The 21,989-nt window shown below is 37.7% G+C and overlaps 3 protein-coding genes and 2 non-coding genes across 7 annotated transcripts; 2 read left to right on the forward strand and 3 right to left on the reverse strand.

The window, feature by feature from the left end:
- Positions 1-462: 462 nt before the first annotated feature.
- Positions 463-552, reverse strand: trnar-ucu (transfer RNA arginine (anticodon UCU)). Its single transcript is given in 2 exon segments — positions 463-498; positions 516-552. It is a non-coding gene; the product is annotated as a tRNA-Arg (tRNA).
- A 292-nt stretch (positions 553-844) lies between these two features.
- On the reverse strand, positions 845-918 carry trnat-agu (transfer RNA threonine (anticodon AGU)). The gene has a single exon. It is a non-coding gene; the product is annotated as a tRNA-Thr (tRNA).
- Positions 919-3,310: 2,392 nt separating this feature from the next.
- rab34a (RAB34, member RAS oncogene family a) lies at positions 3,311-8,236 on the forward strand. Of its 3 annotated transcripts, none has more exons than XM_051130095.1 (11): positions 3,311-3,544; positions 4,097-4,157; positions 4,292-4,383; positions 4,480-4,548; positions 4,651-4,752; positions 4,839-4,903; positions 5,143-5,194; positions 5,285-5,366; positions 6,908-6,998; positions 7,157-7,264; positions 8,110-8,236. In XM_051130095.1, exons 2-11 carry the CDS (start codon positions 4,104-4,106, stop codon positions 8,175-8,177), a joined length of 783 nt encoding a protein of 260 aa, XP_050986052.1. In that variant the 5' UTR covers positions 3,311-3,544; positions 4,097-4,103; the 3' UTR covers positions 8,178-8,236. The 3 variants fall into 3 exon arrangements, with proteins under 3 accessions (XP_050986052.1, XP_050986051.1, XP_050986053.1); XM_051130094.1 differs by having other exon boundaries at positions 3,312-3,544; positions 4,094-4,157; XM_051130096.1 differs by having other exon boundaries at positions 3,313-3,544; positions 4,094-4,157; positions 4,483-4,548.
- Positions 8,237-8,614: 378 nt separating this feature from the next.
- On the reverse strand, positions 8,615-10,910 carry zgc:174895 (uncharacterized protein LOC100126024 homolog). Its single transcript, XM_051130097.1, has 5 exons — positions 10,702-10,910; positions 10,435-10,528; positions 9,756-9,902; positions 9,507-9,602; positions 8,615-9,208 (listed from the first exon to the last, which is right to left on the reverse strand). Exons 1-5 carry the CDS (start codon positions 10,897-10,899, stop codon positions 9,066-9,068), a joined length of 678 nt encoding a protein of 225 aa, XP_050986054.1. The 5' UTR covers positions 10,900-10,910; the 3' UTR covers positions 8,615-9,065.
- Positions 10,911-17,334: 6,424 nt separating this feature from the next.
- On the forward strand, positions 17,335-20,566 carry proca1 (protein interacting with cyclin A1). Its single transcript, XM_051130264.1, has 4 exons — positions 17,335-18,009; positions 18,096-18,228; positions 18,762-18,896; positions 18,994-20,566. Exons 1-4 carry the CDS (start codon positions 17,478-17,480, stop codon positions 20,360-20,362), a joined length of 2,169 nt encoding a protein of 722 aa, XP_050986221.1. The 5' UTR covers positions 17,335-17,477; the 3' UTR covers positions 20,363-20,566.
- Positions 20,567-21,989: the final 1,423 nt, after the last annotated feature.

Consider the following 21,989-nt stretch of genomic DNA (forward strand, 5'->3'; position numbering starts at 1 on the left):
GAAGAGATTTGACCTTCACGTTCATGTCATTGTTCAGATGTGTGTACAGTGAAAAGAGATAAAGGAAAATCTGATGTTATTTCACCACACTGTAACTGATTTGGTCTGTTGGAGCTTAAATAGCTCTTACCATGACGGGTCGTTTTAGGATATTTTTTTTTCTGTGGGTGTGTGCTGCCCCCTTCTGAATGTTGGTGGAAGAATTCAATGGAATCAATGAAATTTAGTTTTTACCACTACACAAGATTACAGAATGACAATCGTTAGGCTAAACAATTATGGATGGTTTTCTTTAGAATGTGTAAAATATTGTTTTTGCATTTCATTAAACTCATTGCACTGTTCTTGAACATGTTTTAAAGCATTTTGAAATTGTAATAGCTAAAAACACGAAGAATTATAAGTTTATGTTGCGTGTAAGATACGTTGTGCATGTTTGGGTTAACGTAATTCCAAAAGCTGCGACTCTGGTGGGACTCGAACCCACAACCTTTGAATGACCTCATTCATCAATCTAGAAGTCCAATGCGCTATCCATTGCGCCACAGAGCCTGGCGACGTAAGCACGTGGTACATGTAATAGTTTTTGCCAGGCGAGGCTGCGCGCTCTGTGGACAGGAAAAAACAGATCTTCGAGTTTCTATACGAGTTTCTAATGAAGCCCCGTTAAAAATGCGGAGGTCAGTTTAAAGTGTCCTGTACAAGAACGAGCCGAGAGAGCGGAGACGTTGTCAGAGGGAAACACAGAACCCCCAGAATAACTTTGCAGCTGTCGAAATGAATTGCAGCACGTGGCTGTCGTTTTTGGGTGGTTGTTCAATCGTAGAAAAGCGCACATTTCATAAGGCACCGCTGGGATTCGAACCCAGGATCTCCTGTTTACTAGACAGGCGCTTTAACCAACTAAGCCACGGCGCCACCCTGCATGTTTATTGCCTGGGGGAGTTCGATAAAAATCTGCTCAAGGGAGTTCGTTTGCCAATTGACTGGGGGCACAATCTTAGAGCTTGAACATGGATGTTACAACGAGAACGACAATAGAAGAAATCGGACTGAATATCGCTAACGACAACGGCTGCAGTTCATTTTATATATATTTTTTTTAATTTAGACCTTCATTCTAATCACACTGGCGGCAAGTTGCCTCTATTCTATAAATTACTCTTTCACAAACAAATCACGACATGCATAGATTTTTCCTTGCAAAGCCTGAACAGCAATAGCTGTATAGTTTGTATTTTATATTAAAAATATGTAAGCACAGTCTTGTAATGCAGTCAGTTCTTCTCAAAATACACAAACAATACAGTGAGTTTTCTATAGTGAAATGCTTTTTCAGTAAATGTAGGTTCGATATTTTTCTCTTTCTCTTCTCTTCAACTGTTCTACTGTTCTTTACAGTTCAACAGTTCACACTGACACTGGTTTTCCAGACACCGCAAATTCAACAAACATAATTGAAATATTTGTGGAATTGAAATGGGCTGTGCCAGAGAGTTAACCTCCTTCACCCCTCAGTAATGTGAAACATCTCTACTGTTGACAATCAATGCAATGAGCGAGGAAGATCACATAACAGATGTTTTCTGCCAATAGTACTTTTTAGACATTGCCCAGTTTAGACCGTTACTAGTAGGCTAAGCAAATAAACATGTATTGCAAAATGGACATAAACACAGGAGGGTGGATGGATGGATGGATGGACGGACAGTTGGACGGATGAATGAATGGATGGATGGATGGATGGACAAATTAATGCATGGATGGATGGATGGAAAATAATGGATGGATGGATGAACGGATGAATAAATTAATGGATGGATAGAAAAATGGATGGATGGATGGATAAATGAATGGATGGATGGATAGAATGGAGTCTAGGCTGCAGTGGTACCCTGCTGTCAATGGATGAATGGATGGATGGACGGATGAATAAATGAATGAATGGATAGATAAATGAATGGATGGATGGATGGATGGATGGAAAAATGAATGGAGGGATGAATAGATGGATAAATGAATGGATGGATGGATGGAATGGAGTCTGCGCTGCAGTGGTACCCTGCTATCAATATGTTTGCTTTCTCATTCACATAGTGATTAGTATATGAACTGGTTCACATCATACCTCTCTCAAAAGTGGTGACACATGAAGACTTCCACTCGTGGAGGTGGAGGAACCTCTCTCTCTGGTCCATTCTGTGCTGTCAGGATGCTGGGCTGTGAGTGAGGACGACTTTGCCACTGCTTTGTTCATTAATGAAAGGTGTGCAGAGCCAGAAAATTTCGCAATATCTACATAAACTTCTTTAGAGCTTGAGAGAAAGTGATGGCGTTTCAGAACGGCGCCCTCTGGTGGCTGAGAAGAAACAACATGCTTTGCACATCTCTACACTAGAAAAACTGATAATTGCATACTTGTTATGAACATGTAGTGTTTTATTGCAAGCTTTTTTTTTTAATATATTAATATGAACTGATAATGTCTGAGAGTAAAGGTTTAAGAAAAGTTAATGTTGTTAAGTGAAATCTATTTTGAAAGTTATTTTCTAGCTTTTTAACTAATGATGACTTACGACAATTTCATTACCGTTAAAAAGTTTGGGTTCGTCAAGATTTTTTAATGTTCTTTTAGGAAGTCTCACAATACAGTAAAAAACAGTAATATTGTGAACTGTGAAGTATTATAAAGCCTAACATTTAAATTAAATGTTTTCTAGTACTGTAGCATATGTTAAAATGTAATTTTCATCAGCCAGTACTCCACTCTTCAGTGTCATCGTTCAGAAATCATTCGAATATGCTAATTTGCATCTCAAGAAACATTTCATATTATCGTCACTGTTGAAAACAGTTATTACTTCGGTGGAAATCGTGGTAGCCATTTTTGCTTCAGAAGACTTTGACGAGTAGAAAGATCAAAAGAACAGCTTTTATTATAAATGTAGATGTATGTATTTATTTATTTACTTATTTATTTATTTATTAATAATAACAGCTAGTAATACAACTTTTAAATGTGATACCATTAATATCCATGGTACCACCATAGCACAAGGGTTGACAATAAAAATTATTGTTTAGAGACGTATTTCTAAACACAATATGCCATATATATATTCATGCCATAAAAATCTATATTTATGCTAATTTGCACCAGATGCTAGTTTTAGGCCTACTAACAAACCCGGTCATAACATCTTCCATACAACAACCATATTAATCTGCTGTAAACGGTCTGAAAACGCTGGGGGCTGTAGGGGGCGTTTACTATCCCTCTTTCCTGGTTTTTGGTGGGGAGACACCGGGGGATTGGAGGAGACGAATCCATCTGTATGCAGTTCACAGCGTTTCCGTCGGTCGGAGTATCCTGCCGTTTTCTTAAGAAACTTGGAAACTGTACACGATGGATGAATGCTAAAACCGCCTCAGATCCCCATACTTTTTCTTTCTTTTCCTTTTTCCTCTTCTTTCCTTAAAGGCGTTTCAAACGTTTTTGTCTCAGGAAACTAGCGCTTTACTTTTACAGAAACAACGTCCTGAGGTAAGAAGCACACGTTTGTTTGTAGCAACAGAGTTGTTACAGTGTTGCGAAGCACGAATTGAGTTCGACTAGAAAAGATGCACTGTTGTTTGTTCTTAACATGTACTTTTGAAATGTTTATGTACATTATACGCGTCATAAAACTACTATACCTAATATTTACGTTGTTAATGTATTCATGTACGTGTAGAAGATGCACATATTACACCAAAAGCAGGCATCACCATAGGGCTTTGCCACAAATTAGGGGTTTTTCTTTGTTCTCAGATTTACTTTGGGATTAACAGATACAGATTAGTGAGTCATCGCCCATGCCGCTCTAGTGACCAAATAGACAACTATTTAAACTAACCCGTTCCTGCACGTTCGTTGTTTCATAACTGTTGTATTAACACATAGGCTAAGTAACTAATGCTAAACTGAAGGATAGGCTAATGTTTTATTCCTGCATAGCCTCGTCTTGACCAGCCATTACTCATTTCTTCCTTAATGGTGTGCCGTGTTACAAAATGCCAAGCTGTGATTCATAACTTTGTGTTTCTCTTGAAGAAGCATCATCATGAGTGTACTGCCTCCTGTACGAAAAGACCGCATAATAGGCCAGCTTCCTAAGGTAAATGCTTTACACACAATTCACTGATGCTCAAGGTATTTTGTGTTCCCGAAACATCAGACTTAACCCATCAGAAATCCAGATCAAGTGCTTCCTGAAGTAATTAGTGTTATTATTCACTCCTGTGTGAACAGTGCTTCAATAAAGGTGCTGCTTTGAACACAGAGGATGAATTCCACAGCAAGGTGAAGACGGCCTGTCAGCAGCAGAGGACAGGAACTGTGGGGTGAGATGTTAGCTTATGTTGAATCAGTGGGACATTTTGTCTGAATGGTTTACGCAGCATTGTTTTTATCCAGTTTTTTTTTTCCTTTTCGTCCAGTAGGTTTAAGATCTCCAAGGTCATTGTAGTAGGAGATCTGGCGGTGGGGAAAACCTGTTTGATTAATAGGTGAGCAAAGTTAAATGGTTAATGTTTAATAGCCATATTAAAGAATTCACTTATTGTTTGGCTGAATATCATAATTTAATCTATTGAAATGTTTCTTTTTAGATTTTGTAAAGATGTCTTTGATAAAAATTACAAGGCCACCATTGGTGTGGATTTTGAAATGGAGAGGTTTGAAGTTCTTGGGGTGCCTTTCAGTTTACAACTGTAAGTAAATTTTCTGACAGTTTAAATATCTATAAGTGAATCATTTCTATAGTTATTTCAATTAGGTTTTTGTTTTAATTTTTCAGGTGGGACACTGCAGGACAGGAGAGATTTAAATGCATTGCCTCTACATACTACAGAGGAGCTCAGGGTATATGACTCACCAGAAAATAAAATAATGCAAAAAAAAGAAGCTTTTAGTATATTGTATAATTTTTGTCTAACAGTAGTTTATTTTAATATACTATAATGTATACTATGTCTAAATCTGGTAATAATTAGTTAATACATTTAATGTTTTTTAATTATTATTTTTTAAAAGTACATATTTTTAACTTTTTTTTGTACCTTTGAGGTATTCATATTTTTTTCCCCATTCCTGTTTTACAGCTGTAATCATTGTGTTTGATTTGACTGATGTGGCATCACTGGAACATACAAGGTAAATGACATCATCACTGTAATTCTGCCCTCTGGGTTAACAAATACACAGTGTACCTCACACATTGAAATTTATCATGTACTTTTAAAGGCAGTGGCTGGAGGATGCAATGAAAGAGAATGATCCTACCAGTGTATTACTCTTCTTAGTTGGCACAAAGAAAGATCTGAGTGTAAGTGACTATTTTTATTATTTTTAAATGTACATTATACTCAGGGCCGTAACCACCATGGAGGACATTGAGGACAAGTCCCCCTCAATAATTAGAAATGGGCAGTCTGTCCCACCCAGAAATTCTTGCACTAATCTGCTGCACTCCGTTACGCAGATAGACAAAAAGTGTTAAAGGTCTGCTTCAGCAGTCTAACAGCGCTCTTCAATGTCAAAATAACTGAGATGGCCAATCAGCTCAAAGTAGGCAAGGTTTACTGTTCACAGAAGCAGAGTGTGAATTCCAGCGCGAAGTGTCAGTTTTACATTGAATGAGAGCAAGGTTAGATGGAAGTCGCAAATCTTTTAATATTAGTCAACTGTTTTACAATAGAAATGACCGACAGCTACATCCAGTGATCCAAACTACTCAACGTTTTTCTCAAATATAGCCATTTTGAGAGAGGAAGAGAGATTAAAGTTGCGTGTGTCAATTATCTGTGTTTGCTGTGAGCGTCTGAGCGTCAGTGAAACTGTGGGTTTATTTCAAAAACAGCTCCTTTACCTCTCTGTTAATGAGAAATGTAATGTAGCAATTCAGCATTGAAGCTATTTTAATAATTAAAGTCACGGGGCAAAGTTAACAGTAAGTTAGTAATATAGAACACACTAAGGACAGTTGAGGGACTCATATGCAACTTACAGATGGTTCAAATGCTCACTGATGCTTCAGAAGGAAAAACGTTGCGTTAAGAGGCTGTGGCATTAAGTGGCTTGGGGGTGAAAACTTTTGAACTGAATGAAGATGTGTATATTTTTCTTATTTTGGCCTAAATATCATATTTTTGTCATTTAGTAATGCCCTTCAGAAGCTACAGAAGATACTTACATGTTTCCCAAAAGACAAAATAAGTCAAATTTACCTTGATCTTCAAATTCAAAAAGCTCTTAATGCATCGTGTTTCCTTCTGGAGCATCAGTGAGCGTTTGAACCTTCTGTAATAGTTGCATGGGTCCCTCAGTTGTTCAAATACACAAAAATGCTGAAAAACCAAAGAATCTGTTGGACCTGAAGGACGTTTCTGAAGAACAGTGGGCAGATTAACTGTTCAGAAAAACAAGGAACTCTTAAACAAATATTATAAAAAAAAAAAACACACAGCTGTGGATCGTTCAGGTAACAACACAGTATTAAGAATCAAGCGTATGTAAACTTTTGAACATTGTCATTTTTATAAATTCAACTATTATTTTCTCTTGTGGACTATATGTAAACATCTTTTATGTGAAATATCTTATTCAGATCAGTACTAAATAAACAATAACATGTATTTTATATGATTAAGGTGTATGTACAGTTATGACTCAACTGTGTATAAATAGTTGGTCCCCCTCAGTGTTTAAGACATGGTTACGGCCTTGATTATGCTTGATAAATATCCATTTTTATATTGTAATTTCATAGCCATGCATAATCCAGTATGGTCTTCTTCCATATACTGTATGTATATATTTATATACGTTCTACCAATGTGTACTAACCAATGTACCAATTTCCTGCAGTCTCCTGCACAGTATACACTAATTGAGCAGGACGCCATTAAACTGGCAGATCAGATGAAAGCAGAGTACTGGGCTGTGTCTGCTTTGTCTGGTGAGTTCCTGACTAGAGATATTGCAATAGTGTATTATATATTAATAGGATTTGTAGCAATTTTGTGTAATGTATTACCAAATAACAAAGTATTTGGCAAACCTTAGACAGAAGTTGCTACTGTTTATGTTGTTTAATCGCTCTGTTTGTCGCTGTAGGAGAGAATGTGAGAGAGTTTTTCTTTAGAGTGGCATCTTTAACATTTGAGGCCAATGTGCTGGCAGAACTGGAGAAAAGTGGATCTAGACGTATTGGGGAAGTTGTTCGTAAGTACATTAACGATGACCTACAAAATTCAAATTTGCTAAAAATGTACTCACCCTCAGGCCATCCGAGATGTAGATGAGTTTGTTTTGATTTGGAGAGACGTAGCATTATGAATACTCTGCAGTGAATGGGTGCTGTCAGAATGGAAGTCCAAACAGCTGATAAAAATTGCACAGTAATCCACGTTTAAACAACATGACTCCAGTCCATCAGCTAATGTCTTGTAAATGAAAAGTTGTGTGTTTGTAAGAAACCAATTGTGCTTGTTCTGTCCATATTTCTTTCGCTGGTGAAAGCCACATTATTAGTATTTTAGTCTGAAGCTAAAATAATTCAGTGATTTATATAAAAAAAACACAGCTTTCATTTTACAAGACATTAATTATTGGACTGGAGTTGTGTGGATTACTACTGGACTGTTGTGATTTCTTATAAAGCTGTTTGGACTTTTCTGACGGCACCCATTCACTGCAGAGGATCCGATAGAGAGCAAATGAAGTAAAGCTAAATTTCTCCACATCTGTTCCAATGAGGAAACAAACTTGTCTACATCCTGGATGGCCTGAGGGTGAGTAAATTCTTAGCCAATTTTTATTTTTGAGTGAACTATTCCTTTAACAACATTTGATCCATTGGAATTTTATTGCATCATGAAAAGAATCTAATTATATTATTGGCTCCCCTAAATTCATTAATAGAGAAAAGTCATTTCAGAGTTAGTTGTTATTACATATAAAAGATTATGAAGCAGTGATTTTCTGTAGAATAAGACTCACTGGTGAATAGTATACAGTATATGATCATACTGTCTTCACAGTTAAATGAAACCTTTTTCTCCACACAGAAATCAACAGCAACTCAAATAACCTGTATGCAACCTCCAAGAAGAAACAGACCAACTGTTGTCAGTAAAGACTGAGTGTGTGAAAATGCAAACATTTGCACCAACATATAATGGTACCAAAGCAAAACATACACAAAAATGTACATACATAGGGAGAATCTGCAAGATAAGAAATGTGGGATGGATAATATTCCAACTATGTGACTACAGAGAGCAGTGTGGTTTGTTATTCATAGGGTGTAACTGAATATCTGCTGGATGAAAGAAAACATTCCTTTGTTGGGAAAACCTGAGGTTTGCAGTTTTTGTCGCAAAGCGGTATTCTGTTCTCCCAAGAGTTCTATGCATAATTTCTGCACAATCATTATCAGTGATTATTCCATTGTGTTAATTAAAAATATTTTATTTCACGTTTTGCATAGTTTACAGTTAGTAGTGATTTTAAAAGGTACACAAGAGGATCATGCATGAGTTGCACAAAAAGCAATAAACAGTGATAAAAGTATTTTTATATATTAAAAAGTCATTTTGCTTGAAGTTATATAGAACCTTTTTGATAGAAGTTCTTTGATATAAATTCTTGCTGTATTAGGTATTAGAGCTTACATTGTTTTCTGTGATTGACATTTTATTCTAAATAAAATGTTTTTCCTTATATGAGCCATTTAATATTGTTTTATTAAATACTGATTTTAATACTGATAATATTTTGATTCAATCTTTAATTGACATGAAGTGCATCATTAGTATTTTACCTTTTTAAAGTTTGTACTAAGCTCAAAATCTGTTTTACAATCTGATAGTGACCTCTAGTGCTATTTTAGTGTAACAACAACAGACGTCAGACTACTTATGACCGATGCAGTTTAACATTTAATCTAGGAAAGATTAGTCTTCACAAGATGCCTACCTCTTAACATACAATAATGTATGTTACAACCTGCATTTTGTGATATTTAACTACTAAAGTTTTTAAAAGACTCCAGGTATTGACTGTCTATCTGAGATTGCAGCTTGTTTGAAATGCAGTGGGAATATTTATAGTTTTCCTTTAGCCACTTTCCTCCCTCACTGTTTTCAATGGCCACAGCAGCAATGCCTACAAAGAACAGAGAAATAATAGCACTGATTTACCAACTTTATCAAGGCTACTGATAGCTGAACAGGAGCTATTACACCCTCTCACAGAAAACAGCTGTCCAAATCGCTTTTGTTGTATCTTGTAACAACTAATATAACAAGAATGTCAACAAACTCACCAGTCATGATTCAGTTACAGTGTTTATTTTAATAGTGCCCTAAAGGGAGAATCAACGCCGAAGAAAGATACAAAGGTTTCGGGTGGAGAGTTTCAAAACATTACATTGCTTTTATTGTGTTAGCTGTTTTATGCTTACCTACAACTGTAGCTCCTTGACTTTCCACCAGTTTGATAGCTGCTTTCATAGTTCCTCCGGTCTCAATCCACTGGTCTACTATAAGAACCCGCAGACCTAAAGTGCATCATAACCTATAATTTCTCATTTTACTGTGTTGCTAAGAAATAGATGTGAATTCATACATAAATACCTTTCTCCATTTCAGCACAGCCTTCAACAACATAATCAGTCATTATAGTAACAATATGAGTTTTCATGCATCAGTACCTGGCTTTAACACATCGACACGCACTTCCATGAGTTTATCTCGTCCAGAATAGTCGCTGTAGTCCTGAGTGAGAGTTTGAACACATAAGTGTCCTGCTTTTCGAATGGCCAGAAAACCCTTTCCTAAAGATATGGCCACAGCTGACCCTTAAATTGCAAGAAAACGTAAATGTAAAAACATAAAAAAAAACATAAACATCTAATTTTTAGTTATTCACTAAAACATTGAAATTTTAGTAACTATCATTTAAGTTTATACATTTCAATAAAGAGACAGTTGATTTGAAATGATTTTAAGTGAGTGGTGTGGAGTACTTTTTATGATGGATGGATGCACTTTATTGGACTTCCAAATCTCAACAGCCATTCAATGCCATTATAAATCTTGGAAGAGCCAGGACATTTTTTAATGTAACTCCGATTGTATTCATCTGAAAGAAGAAATACACCTAGGATGGCTTGAGGGTAAATCATGGGGTAATTTCCAATTTTGGGAGAACTATCCCTTTAAGTCAGGTTTTAGAGATGGTCCCTGAGTTTATACCCCACTCTGTATTTAGCCTATTTGCAGAGGTGTTATTTATATGTACTGCAACATGTGAACTGAGCTAAAAATATCCAGTTCAGACTATCTAGCTTCATACCAGCTACAAAACAACCAGCTACAAAAGTTATATACCGAGGATGAAGCCCATGGCATCTATTCCAGCCACCAGGTCAATGGTCTCATTCTTGAATGGTTTGAGAAGATCTTGTACACAATCTGTCAGTGCCTGGAGCAGTCAGGAGTAACAGAAATCAGTGAGACTATAAACTCTAGCACATTCTAACATGTCTTACTTTATTTTTCAGACTTAAAGATACATTATAAAGCTAAGTTATGCAATAACGTAGGCTGCATGGTACACTGGGTAAAGTCTGACGTGCAAAAAGAGAGATTATTTACCTGTGAATTGCAATAGAGTCTTGATGGATCAAGCCATGCAAACTTTGGACCCTTTGTGTTCGGTGCCATAAGAGACAAGTACCAGCCCTCTTCTCTCTTTTGGGGAACTGCTAAAACATCCATTCTGGAAAGACCGCTAGACTTCTGAAAACTCGCCCAGTAACGGCGTGTATTTGGTATGAAGTTTAAGTAGGTCATGTACTGTAAAGTGGGCGTTTTCATATCTCCCCCAAAGTATTCGCTCACCCATTAGCTCAAAACCAGAGCGCTGGAGAGAGTTTGTGCTTACTCAGCGTAATGCACAGACGACCGTTTTTTCAGCATAATGATGTTATGAATGAACAGGCTACAGATTCATTTTCAGAATAGAACTTAAAAAATTACTGGGTCACTGTTTTATGCACAAGCATGTTTTGGTGTTTATATGAACTTTTATACTTTTAAAGTGATATCCTAAATGCGAACTAAACTGTAAATGTGACTAATGTTTGATAACGCACAACAACAATGCACCTACACTCCGCAACAAAATATGTTGACCTAGGAACACATCTAACTCAGGTATGTAAGTAAGTAAAGAAACAAAGTAAGAAAGAAAGAAAGGACCCATAATGTTGGGTCGCGATGTGTTTTAACAAATGCTCCATAACGTCATAAGAAGCGCTACAATGTGACTGACTCCTGACTAACCGGGGAATGCGCTCTTCTTATCATAATATCAATCCGCACTATCGCTTGTGCGACGTGTCCCGAACCGGAGTGCTACATGAATAAAAAATAATATCCCTCCGCGATATCAGCAAAGGGTCTAAAGTGACGCTGACAGCTGTCACTCAGGATTCTTACGCAGTAATCAAGCACAGGAGACAAGCAGAAATATGACAGATTCAGAAAGAGTGAGGGTTGGCCATAATATGTTATGCATGGTGTAAAGTAGGCGAGTCATCCTGACTCTTTACTTTTTTACAAATAAAAAAGACATCTACAGCAGTTGTTCTTTCAGAGCAAAGACATGAATTCAGTCATGAAATTTGTAGCAGTGAAGATAAGTATAAAATGAGTATTATTCATTTGTGTTGGATATGCTTTGAAAATAATCACTGTGAGGTATTCACAACATTACTGTAGTGCAGCCTACTGTAGTGTGTTAGAAAAACACACAAAAACATACATGTTAGGTTTCTGTGAATTGTGGGGACTTTCCATAGACTTTCCATTGTTTTTACACTGACCAAATTATGTTTTCTTTCCCAAAATGTAAAAAAAGAAAGAAAGAAAGTGTTGTGGCAAAATAAAACCGACTCTCAAAAGTCAAATGTCTTTTATAAATGTATTTTTTGCAAAGAAGATCAGACAGTCATACAGAAACACAGATTTTCTCAATCATAATAAAGCAAACTTACGTCATTACATCACACTTGTTCTCTGGAAGCCGGGCTAAATGAATAAACACTGTTACTGCATTCCTGACATGTGTCAGACCCTCAGTCACTTCACAGATATCAAACATGAATGCTTATAATTCCAAAGTCTTAAATTTGTGAAATAAGGGAAAATATGCTAATGCCCCTTTTTTTCTGGTATAAACCCTAATATATGCAAGCAAAAGAGTATATAGAGAGAGATATATAGATATGAAAGGGCTAATCATTAAAACTAAATGCCCCATATTTTGACTACGAAGTATTGTCTCATTAAGTCATTGAATGCATTTCACTGTAACCTCCACTACCGTTAGCTTATCTTCTTTATTAGGATGTACATCAAATTTAACCATTTAATGGGAGACACCAGTTTTTCACCAGTCTCTGTACTGAGCTGGATACAAGCTGAAAAATATAGGGTAGGCCCAGTAACACCAACAGTCCTGCTGCCAAAACTGGTAACACAGTATTACACAGCCCATATCCCCATTCTCCCCACAAATTCACTAACCATTCAAACCATTAATTGTTTGCTTGTTCAGGCTCTTTTACAGCCATTCTCATGTGGGTAAAAGCACTTTGTGTTTAAACCGGACTTTTGTTGACATGTGCCTCAAATCTCTTTACTCCATCTGCTCCTCCTCCTGGGGTGTAGAAGGGACTTTTCTGCAGTGGATGGCATTAGTCCACATGTTTCTTTCTCATTCTCATGTCCATGAAAACAACTGGGAGTGCCTTAACCCATATCAGTCCCGTTTCCTCACAACACTTGGCCAGTTAGTTTTTTTTAATAGTATTTTATCATTTGACTGCTCCACCTGAGCTGAATGTCAGTCAACAGAGCCTTTGCTACTGCTGCTGCTTGGGACATTTTTGTCCCTTTCGCCGCATTGTGAGTGTTACAAATAACACATCTTTTACAAAAATTTTCTGCCAATTTTGTATACCCCTTTGTAAACCACAGTTCTTTAATTTGTGCAATCATTCCCCCTTTCGATGCATGGTCCAACCCATGCATCATCTTAGCATAATGAGTAAAGAAGTGTCGGGGTAAACAACGCTTGCCATCACAGCTCATCCAACACCATTGGTCAGTGCACATCCGGATTGTTTTCACTGGTCTTTCTCTGCTCCTAAAGCAAAAGTCTGCATGCTCTGTAAGGAAGAACAAACATCAAGGTTATTTTCAGATAACAAAGTACACTCTGTTTCTTTTGGGTGTTTAGCCACTGCGGCCTTCGCTGCCGCGTCTGCTCTGGCGTTTCCTGTGCATACAAAATCTTTGTTAATTGTGTGTGCTGCACATTTACAAATGGCTATCTTATCAGGCAGCAAAATGGCTTCTAATAAAGCTGCCACAAGAGGAGCATGGAGTATTGGGCGCCCATCTGACTTAAAAAATTCTGTGTTTCCACAGTGCTCCAAAATCGTGCAAAAGTCCAAATGCGTAACGTGAGTCTGTGTAAATTGTGACACATTTTCCTGTCATAAGTTTACACGCTTCTGTTAAGGCCACAAGCTCTGCTGCTTGTACTGAATAGTTTTATGGCAGTGAGACAGAGGCCACAATTTCAAATTCTGTCGTCACAGCGTAGCCCACTTTATTTTGGCCTGTTTGTGGAGCTCTGAATGCTGAACCATCCACAAAGAGGACATTTTCGCAATTTTCAAGCAGTGTGTCCAAAATATCTGGACGTGGCGTACACTGTAAAAAAATAAAAAACACAATTTGTTGAGTCAGCTTAAAATAATTTGTTACCCTGCTGCCTTAAAATTTTAAGTTTTAAGTCAACTAAAATAAGTTTAGTCAACTTAAAATGTTGGTACTAAGTAACTACTTAGATATTTGTGTTTGCTAAACTTAACAGACGGGTAAGTAACCCAGCTACCTTAAAATTTTAAGTTGATTCAACTCAAATATCTAAGTTGTCACTTTATAATTTAACATTTCAAGTTGAATAAACTGTTTTTGAGTTGACTGAACTCAAAATTTTAAGGCAGCCAGGTTACAAATTGTTTTAAGTTTTGTACTCCCCATCCTCCTCCGTCGGAAGGAGGGTGGGAGGATTCAAGGTTGTGTAGCGTTTAATGGTTATGTTCGGCATATTAAGCAAGATAGTGTGCTATCGTAACCAACAAGCCTTTTAACCAAAAAAGGAAACCAGTTCAGCTCCAGACGCTGTCCCATCCCAGGATGCAAAGAATGGCTAAAATTATTGAAAAAGAACAAAGAGGAAAATACATTAGATATTTTTTTTTAAAAACAATGATACGGTCAGATACAGACAGAGGGATGACAGATACAGTCAAAGACAGATAGAGTGATGATTGTTACAGTAAGATACAGATAAACTGCCATTAAAATGTTTGGGAGATCGAAAGAAAAGCAGTTATTTAAAATAGAAATCGTATCTAACAATATAAGTCTTAACTATGACTTTCAATTTAACACATACTTGTTGGATAAAAGTAAAAACAAACAAACAAATTTTTTTGATCAATTAAATGCAGCCTTGATGAGCAGAAGAGACATAAAAAATCTTACTAATCCCAAACTTTTGAACGGCAGTGTAAATAATAAAAGAATATTTCTCATCCACCATCTGAACAAAAGGCTTGGTTGGTACCGGTGGAACCACAGTCTCAGCCGCCTCCTCTGTCCACTCAGTCTCAATCAGAAGTACCAGTTCTTACATAGAAACCTATAAAAAGTAGCCAGAAAGAAATGCTCATTTTAATGAAATACGTCAGATGGATTTAGAGGCTTTTGCATCTGAACTCTTCATATATTTACAGTAGGAAATGTACAAAATATCTTAATGAAACATGATCTTTACTTAATACTTACTTCACTTAATTATTTTGACTGTGTATTTTTTGGCTATTGCTACAAATATAACCGTGCAACTTAAGACTGGATTTGTGGTCCAGCGTCAAAAATACATGAACAACAAATAGCAGACAAAAGTAGCTACAACTAGCCTATTATTGTTACAAAAATTACAAAGGACCGTCAATAAAAATAAGGTTCAGATAGGTTCTGAAAGCTTCTTACAGACTTTTAAGATGCTAGAATATGAATAGATTTTTTTTTCAATAATGGCTGAATATACGAGAATAACTAGTTAACAAAAATAATAGGGAAACCTGATACAAAAAGCCTAAGACGACTATAAGCGTCTTTATGTGCAAGGTGCCAGGAGACGCCTGTTTCTACTAAATTGCGCCTCATTATCCACAGTACATCCACACAATCAACAAAAGATCGAAATTATGATGCTATGGACAATTGGACATATGGATCTCTTGATTGAGCAACTAATTTATTTCATTATGTAATACAGGGAAATGTGGTTCCTTTTTGACCTATATCTGAAAATCATGTGCTATTGTAAGACAATGGATTCCTAGTTACATCAGTTATCATGAGAACAGTCCTGCGCTGTCATGCCAACGCTGATAAATGATGAAAAAAATGTTTTCATACTACAAGCTGCAATATTTTAGATTTATGCTCAAAGAACTAAGAAATGGCAGTAGGGGATTCTGTAGACCACAAACATTTTGAAGAAATTACACAGTGCGTTGTGATGAAGTAACAGTTCGTCAGGTATGTGGAACACGCAGTGATTAATAATCTCGGCAAAAGTTTTTAATAAGCATTAAATTAATACTACATCGGGCGGATTTTCCAACAATGTCGCATGTTGCCTCTGGTGATTTTACATCATTTGTTTCCTCCCCCACCAATCCGATTTCTTTGCCAAAGCTCACTGCTGGACTCAATGGGGGCTCTTTAAAAGCCGGCCATAAATATTTACTTGCACATACTCAGTTCCTGATTTATTTGGTTATTTTGATAGTTCGTTGTTTGTCCTTTTCAAACAATGTTGCACCAGTTGTTAACTGCTAATGAAATAAATCTCATCTGGAACGGACAATTTTTAATCATATGATCTTTTTCTTAGAAATACCGGAAAGCTACACATTTCATTGCTTGAACGCAACAGCAACGTACAGTTGCAAATAAATTTACATATGGTCAAATGTGCTTTCTCTTCTCAAGTGACTCTTTTTTTACTTTGCTGGCGCCTGCGTCTGTTAAGATCCCAAAGTTAAGATCCATGTAACCATAGGAAAAGACACTAACTGATGTTCAGTAACTGCATGGAGATCTCCACTGGACTGCATAGAAAAAGCCCACTGTTCCAAATTAGGTCACTACCCATTCCTTTTGTGAAATTAGAATGCCCAATCTCGTTGGGTCGGAAGAATCACCCCATCTCTTGTTACTATGGAAAGCGTCAAAGGAACCTCCTCCTTGCTGCGTCACCAAAGTAAATCTCGAGGTGTGGGGAGCGATGGGGTTACTTGCGGTCAAAACACTACATATCCATTACACCAAACATTCATTATGTAGGATTATATATTCCGGTGCGAGTGCATGCAACAAAAAACGGCTTGATTAAAAAGAACCTAATTAGTTGCAATTAAAATTGTGTTTGCATGTCATTTAGAAAAATATATTTGTAGACGTGATGTAAGTTTGTATTGTTTTCACATGATATTTAGTGGGTCGAAAGTCATATTCTCTCAGTATTATAATGCTTCAACGTCCCCCAACTAACTTTTAGGGCTTTAAACAAAATATCAACGTTTGTGATATATTTGATAAATAATTTCTGTAAAACTCTCAAGCAGCGAACCCTTGCGATCGTTACCTCATATTTAGGAAATACTGTAATCCCACTTTTTTACGATCAGTGAAACTCAATGTATTCATGAATGTATTTACTTTATCTAAAATATATAATAGGCTACATATGAAATCTCCAATCTTTTGTTTTCTTTGTAGAATTCATAGATTTGCCTTAAATACTTAATTCTCATGCCTTATGCTTTTAACTGTAACGCTATGCTTTCTATTTGTTCTAAACTGTAATAAAAATACAAAATGTGGTTTCAACAAGCATCGATTTATTTTTAAAAAGGAACAAAACAAGAATAGCATTGCTTGTTAGCTATTGCCTTGTAACATTTCCCTCTCGCAAATAAGAAAATTACAGATTTGCCTTTTGCAAATACATAAGGTTCATTGGAAATGAGAATCCATTGGAAATCACTGCACATTGTTCACTTGCCAGAGTCGCCAGGAGGAGGAAACAGATGCACATTAGGGTATTCAAGTTCATTGGAGGAGGAAAGGGTTAATTAAATGACAGACCCCTCCCATTATTGACCGGCAATATAATAATACCCACGGCAGCCGGTGAAAGAAGCCGGTACTCGTTGGAGAGGAGAGGCTGCGGTGCTGTCTGAGACTCCGTGGTGCTGAAAGTGCCACCCGCCGCGATGTGGTCCGTGTTTTTCGTGTTTCTGTCTTACCTAGACAGGAACTTTGTTAAAGGCGAATTCTTAAGCCAAGCTTTAGATGCAGAAAAAGAGAGCAAAGTGCTCTTTTACATGCTCAACAACACTCTTTGCGCCAAAAGTTCGGTTGTGGGAGACTATCACCTCCATCAGGTTACCGATGGAGCTGAAGAGGTTCGCTCTGTGCATGACTCTGAGGGCCGCCTGGTCGACTGCTCTGTGATCCAAAACGAAATGCAAGTCAAATCCTTCATGCACGTTTGCAGACTTGGGCTAAGAAACCAAATGAGCTCTGATCTTAAGATGACTTTGACTGGGGTGTCCGAGGCGAAGGCGAACTGTAACAAGTTGAAATCAAAAGGCGACAGAAACGTGATCGCGACGACAAAACAAGCAAAAGAACCGAACTCGGAGGCAGCGAACGATAAAAAGACGCGAAACAAGCGAGGCTTCACTTATCCCGGGACTCTCTGGTGTGGTGCTGGAAACATCGCAGATCATTATGATCAGTTGGGTGAGCTGACTTGAGCATTATTTTTCATTTTCGCACTGTAGCAGATGTTTAGGCAGTTTGTAATAGTGTGTGTGATGTCTTCCCAGGCGAATTTCAAGAGACCGACAAATGTTGCCGCGTTCACGACCATTGCCCATACGTTATCCATGCGTTCTCCTCTAACTATGGATACACCAACTTTAAATGGCACTCTCTTAGCCATTGCGACTGTGACAATGCGTAAGTCTGATGTGGTCCAGGTTTGTAAGTTTGATAGATGACAGCAGCCTGAATGATATGCAATACTTCATTTGAAACACTGTTTTATAGTGTTGTTTATGCCGTTTTATTATGACGATTTTTTAAAAATTCTATTTAACTTAAGTACTAAAATCTGATTAGAACGATGGAAGACTGATAATTATGCAAAATTTAACATTTTAACCTACAAATCCTATGTCAACTACCCTCAAAATGTTAATATGTGCTTCATGTGGAGATGAGTCACATAACAATCAATGAATTTTTCCTGAAAATTTTTTTTCATAGAACAATCATATTAATCATATTACTAAATTTGAGATGTAGATCAGGTTTCAAGTTAACAATTGCAGCAGGATATCAATTTTTTGCAGTGTATGCAACTAATAAACTAATGATAGCACTGCAATCAAATCTAAATCATTATCTTTATGTAAAATGCTGAACAAAAGACATTTTAAATGTCTATATAAGCTAATTAACATTTATACACTTATATCTGCATCTTACAGCTTAAAGGAATGCCTGAGACTTGTCAATGACACTTCATCTCGGGTGGTCGGACAAGCCTTCTTTAATGTGATCGAAGTGCCTTGCTTTGAATTTTCATTTGAAGAACAGTGTGTTGAGCGTCACTGGTATGGGGTGTAAGTATCAAATTCTATGCAATTCTATCTAAATCCATCCTTAGATTCTGGTGTCTACATTAGCCTCAAATTTTTAACTCTTTTCTCCATCATAAAGGTGTAAAAAGTATGACAAAGTTCCCGTCGCAGTGCTTAAAGAATCAATCCCTTATGACTTCGGAGGCATTGATGTCATTGACGTATTGACGATCGCTCCTCCTAAGAAGCAGCAGCCAGATGAAGAAAAGGAGAACCAGACTGAAAGCACAACACAGTCGTCATTCTCTGAATCAAAGGCCGCCACCCCCGAGGAGCCCTCGCTCACAAATGTGGTCACGGCTGCGGAGGATTTCATTAAAGTGCTCGCCACAGTCTCCACCTCTCAAAGCTCATCTGCAGACGCAGGTAAAGGAGAAACTCAGACGTCGGAGAAAAAGAAGAAGAAAAATTCCGGCAAAAAGAAAAAAGAGAACAAGAAGAAACGAGGAAAGGGTAAAGGCAGGAAGAAGAATAAAAAACTTGACGAAGGAACAACCGGTGCGCCCTCAACCGTGCAAACAGAGGAGGTCATGGGTAAGAACAACTTTGCAGAGGAAGCGTCTAAGATCAATCGTTTTAGCATAAAAGAAAACAACTTCATGAACAGCGAGCTAGACTCTAAAGGAAATAAGATGATGCGAGATGATCCTCAGCGGACAGCGAATGATAATCAGGATGTTCTTACCTTAAGAGAGACAGAACCAGAGATTCAAGAGCTAGTTTCCTCCTCGCCTACAGCTCACATTACCCCAGCTGTCCGCGATAAGACCAAGCTGAGACAAAGATCCGGAAAGAAAAAGCAAAGAAAAAACATCCCTTCCACAGTAGCCACACAACTTCAGAAACTCTCTGAAGAAAAAACTCTCTCGACCAGTCCATCTGAAGGTGTCAGCCTCACAACGTCAACCGAGAGTCCAAACGACGCTGTAAGAAATGAGCACACAGAAGAAGAGGAACCTGTAGTCGCTCCAACACAAAAAACACCCATTGTTAGAACCAAAAGGCCAAGTTCGAGGCAGAGAGAAGGAAGAAAGAAAATGAGGAAAATCAATGCTTCCTCTACAGAAGAACCTCCTCGTGATATCAGCTCTCAGGATCTGCTATTGTTCACAGGTTCTGCGACCGTCAGGCCAGCAGACGTGCTAGAGCGACTGGGACTGGACCAAACGGAAAGTTTGAAGGACACCAGTGGTAGACGGAACAAAGGAAGGCGTGTAATCAAAATCTGCTATGAAGCCATTGTGCCTGACGCTGCAGACACGACACCCCTTCCGACTCCGGACACTGAGTTTCAGTTAAAGGACCCTGAGATAAACACAGCACCGAGGTTTTCTCTCCTACAGACTGACACTCCATCTACTGCGACCCGCAGACCTAAGAATGCAAAGATGAAAAGAAGCAAGGAGCGAGGAAATCGAGAAAAGCGTGGAAAAGTTAAGAGAGAGTGAAACTCAAGAAGCTCCACACGGTTGGTTATCTTCTAGGCTGCCATACGATATGCAGCAATGTTATTTTAATAAGCAGCATGTTTTTACCTACTCTGTTTTTATAGCTCCATTGATGGTAGACTGAAAAATCAGATCATTTTATGAAGCATGTGTTTTTTCGACATGATCGCTGAATAAAGTCAATAAGAGCACTGGTGATCCTTCCATAGTGTGGTTTGAGCAAACATTCCTTTGTTTCACAGTATGGGTGTTGTTTTTAATGAACAAAATCTTGAACTGATTGTTTGCAGCACTTGCCATCCTGTATAAAAAAAAAAAGAAATCAAGCCATGTACCTGCAGTGCATTGAATCCATTTATGATAGTCTTTGATTTAGCACAGACTTTGGCCTTCCGAGGCCTTTGCCAATGGAATTAAGCAGAAAGGGTCGCATTCTTCTCAAAGGATAATCTGCTTTAGGTACCTCACCCACCGCCCGACATTAAATGAGTATTGTAATACTGGACTCAAATCACCCATCAGCTGACACTCACATGCTCTTGGTAGAAAGCGAGGCTGAAGTAGGCTATGCAATAGAAGATATGTGATTTAAGCTTAGGAATTACACTGTAAAATACAATTTGTTAAGTCAGCTTTAAATAATTTGTCACCTGGTTGCCTTCAGTCCAATCAAAAAAGTTTGGTCAACTTGCAGTGTTAAGTTGTACTAAGTGACAACTTATATACTTGAATTGATTCAACTTAAAATTTTAAGGCAGCTGCGTAACAAGCCCAGCTTTTAAGTTCAACCAACCAAATTTTTAGCATATTCAACTCAAATTTCTAAGTTGTGACTTAGTATAACTTAACATTTAAAGTTGACTAAACATATTTGAGTTAACTGAACTTTTAAGGCAGCAGGGTAACAAATTATTTTGAGTTGACTCAACAAATTGCATTTTGTTTTTTACAGTAGAGGTTTGGACATGCATCTTCAATCAGGGTACCTCTGACCTCCTAATTCGGTCAGATGGTAATGCTTACTTAACACCTTCTCTTGGAAAATACGCCACTCAGGGGAGACCAATATGGGATTTCCATTATTCAAATGAGGGACCACCCAGATTTATTCATATTATGGCCTGAGCCGAACATCACCCCATTTTACATCACACCAACTACTTCCTCCTCCTCAACCCCGCTGTACTCAGCAGTTTCGGAACGGGCGTGTGAAAACAATGTGGAGTCTCATACCAGCTCCCTGGTTCCCAGACATGGAATAATAATCCAGTATTCAGAGGGTGTAGACATTATGAAATAATATACATTCCAAAAACAGTACAATAGTATCACTTACAAAGCATAAAAGACAATTCATGATTGATTCCGTGGCGTTTCGTGCTGTTACGGTCACAGAAATGGGGTTAAGAGGGCGCGACTGTGTTCCCATGAGAACAAGAGGCTTTTGCTGAGTAACTGCATGTTCTGTCCACATGCTGAGACGAAATGTGACAGGTCATCTAAGAACGCAGAGGAACTCTCTAGGAAAAGTGGCTAAATAACTAATCTGACTATGTTTGGTTTAAAGCAAGTTTTTAAGTTAAAACAATGTTTCCCTCACAGTCGTGACACACATTTTATTCTCAAG

The sequence above is a fragment of the Labeo rohita genome, chromosome 15 (genome assembly GCF_022985175.1).
Source record: "Labeo rohita strain BAU-BD-2019 chromosome 15, IGBB_LRoh.1.0, whole genome shotgun sequence".
NCBI lineage: Eukaryota > Metazoa > Chordata > Actinopteri > Cypriniformes > Cyprinidae > Labeo > Labeo rohita.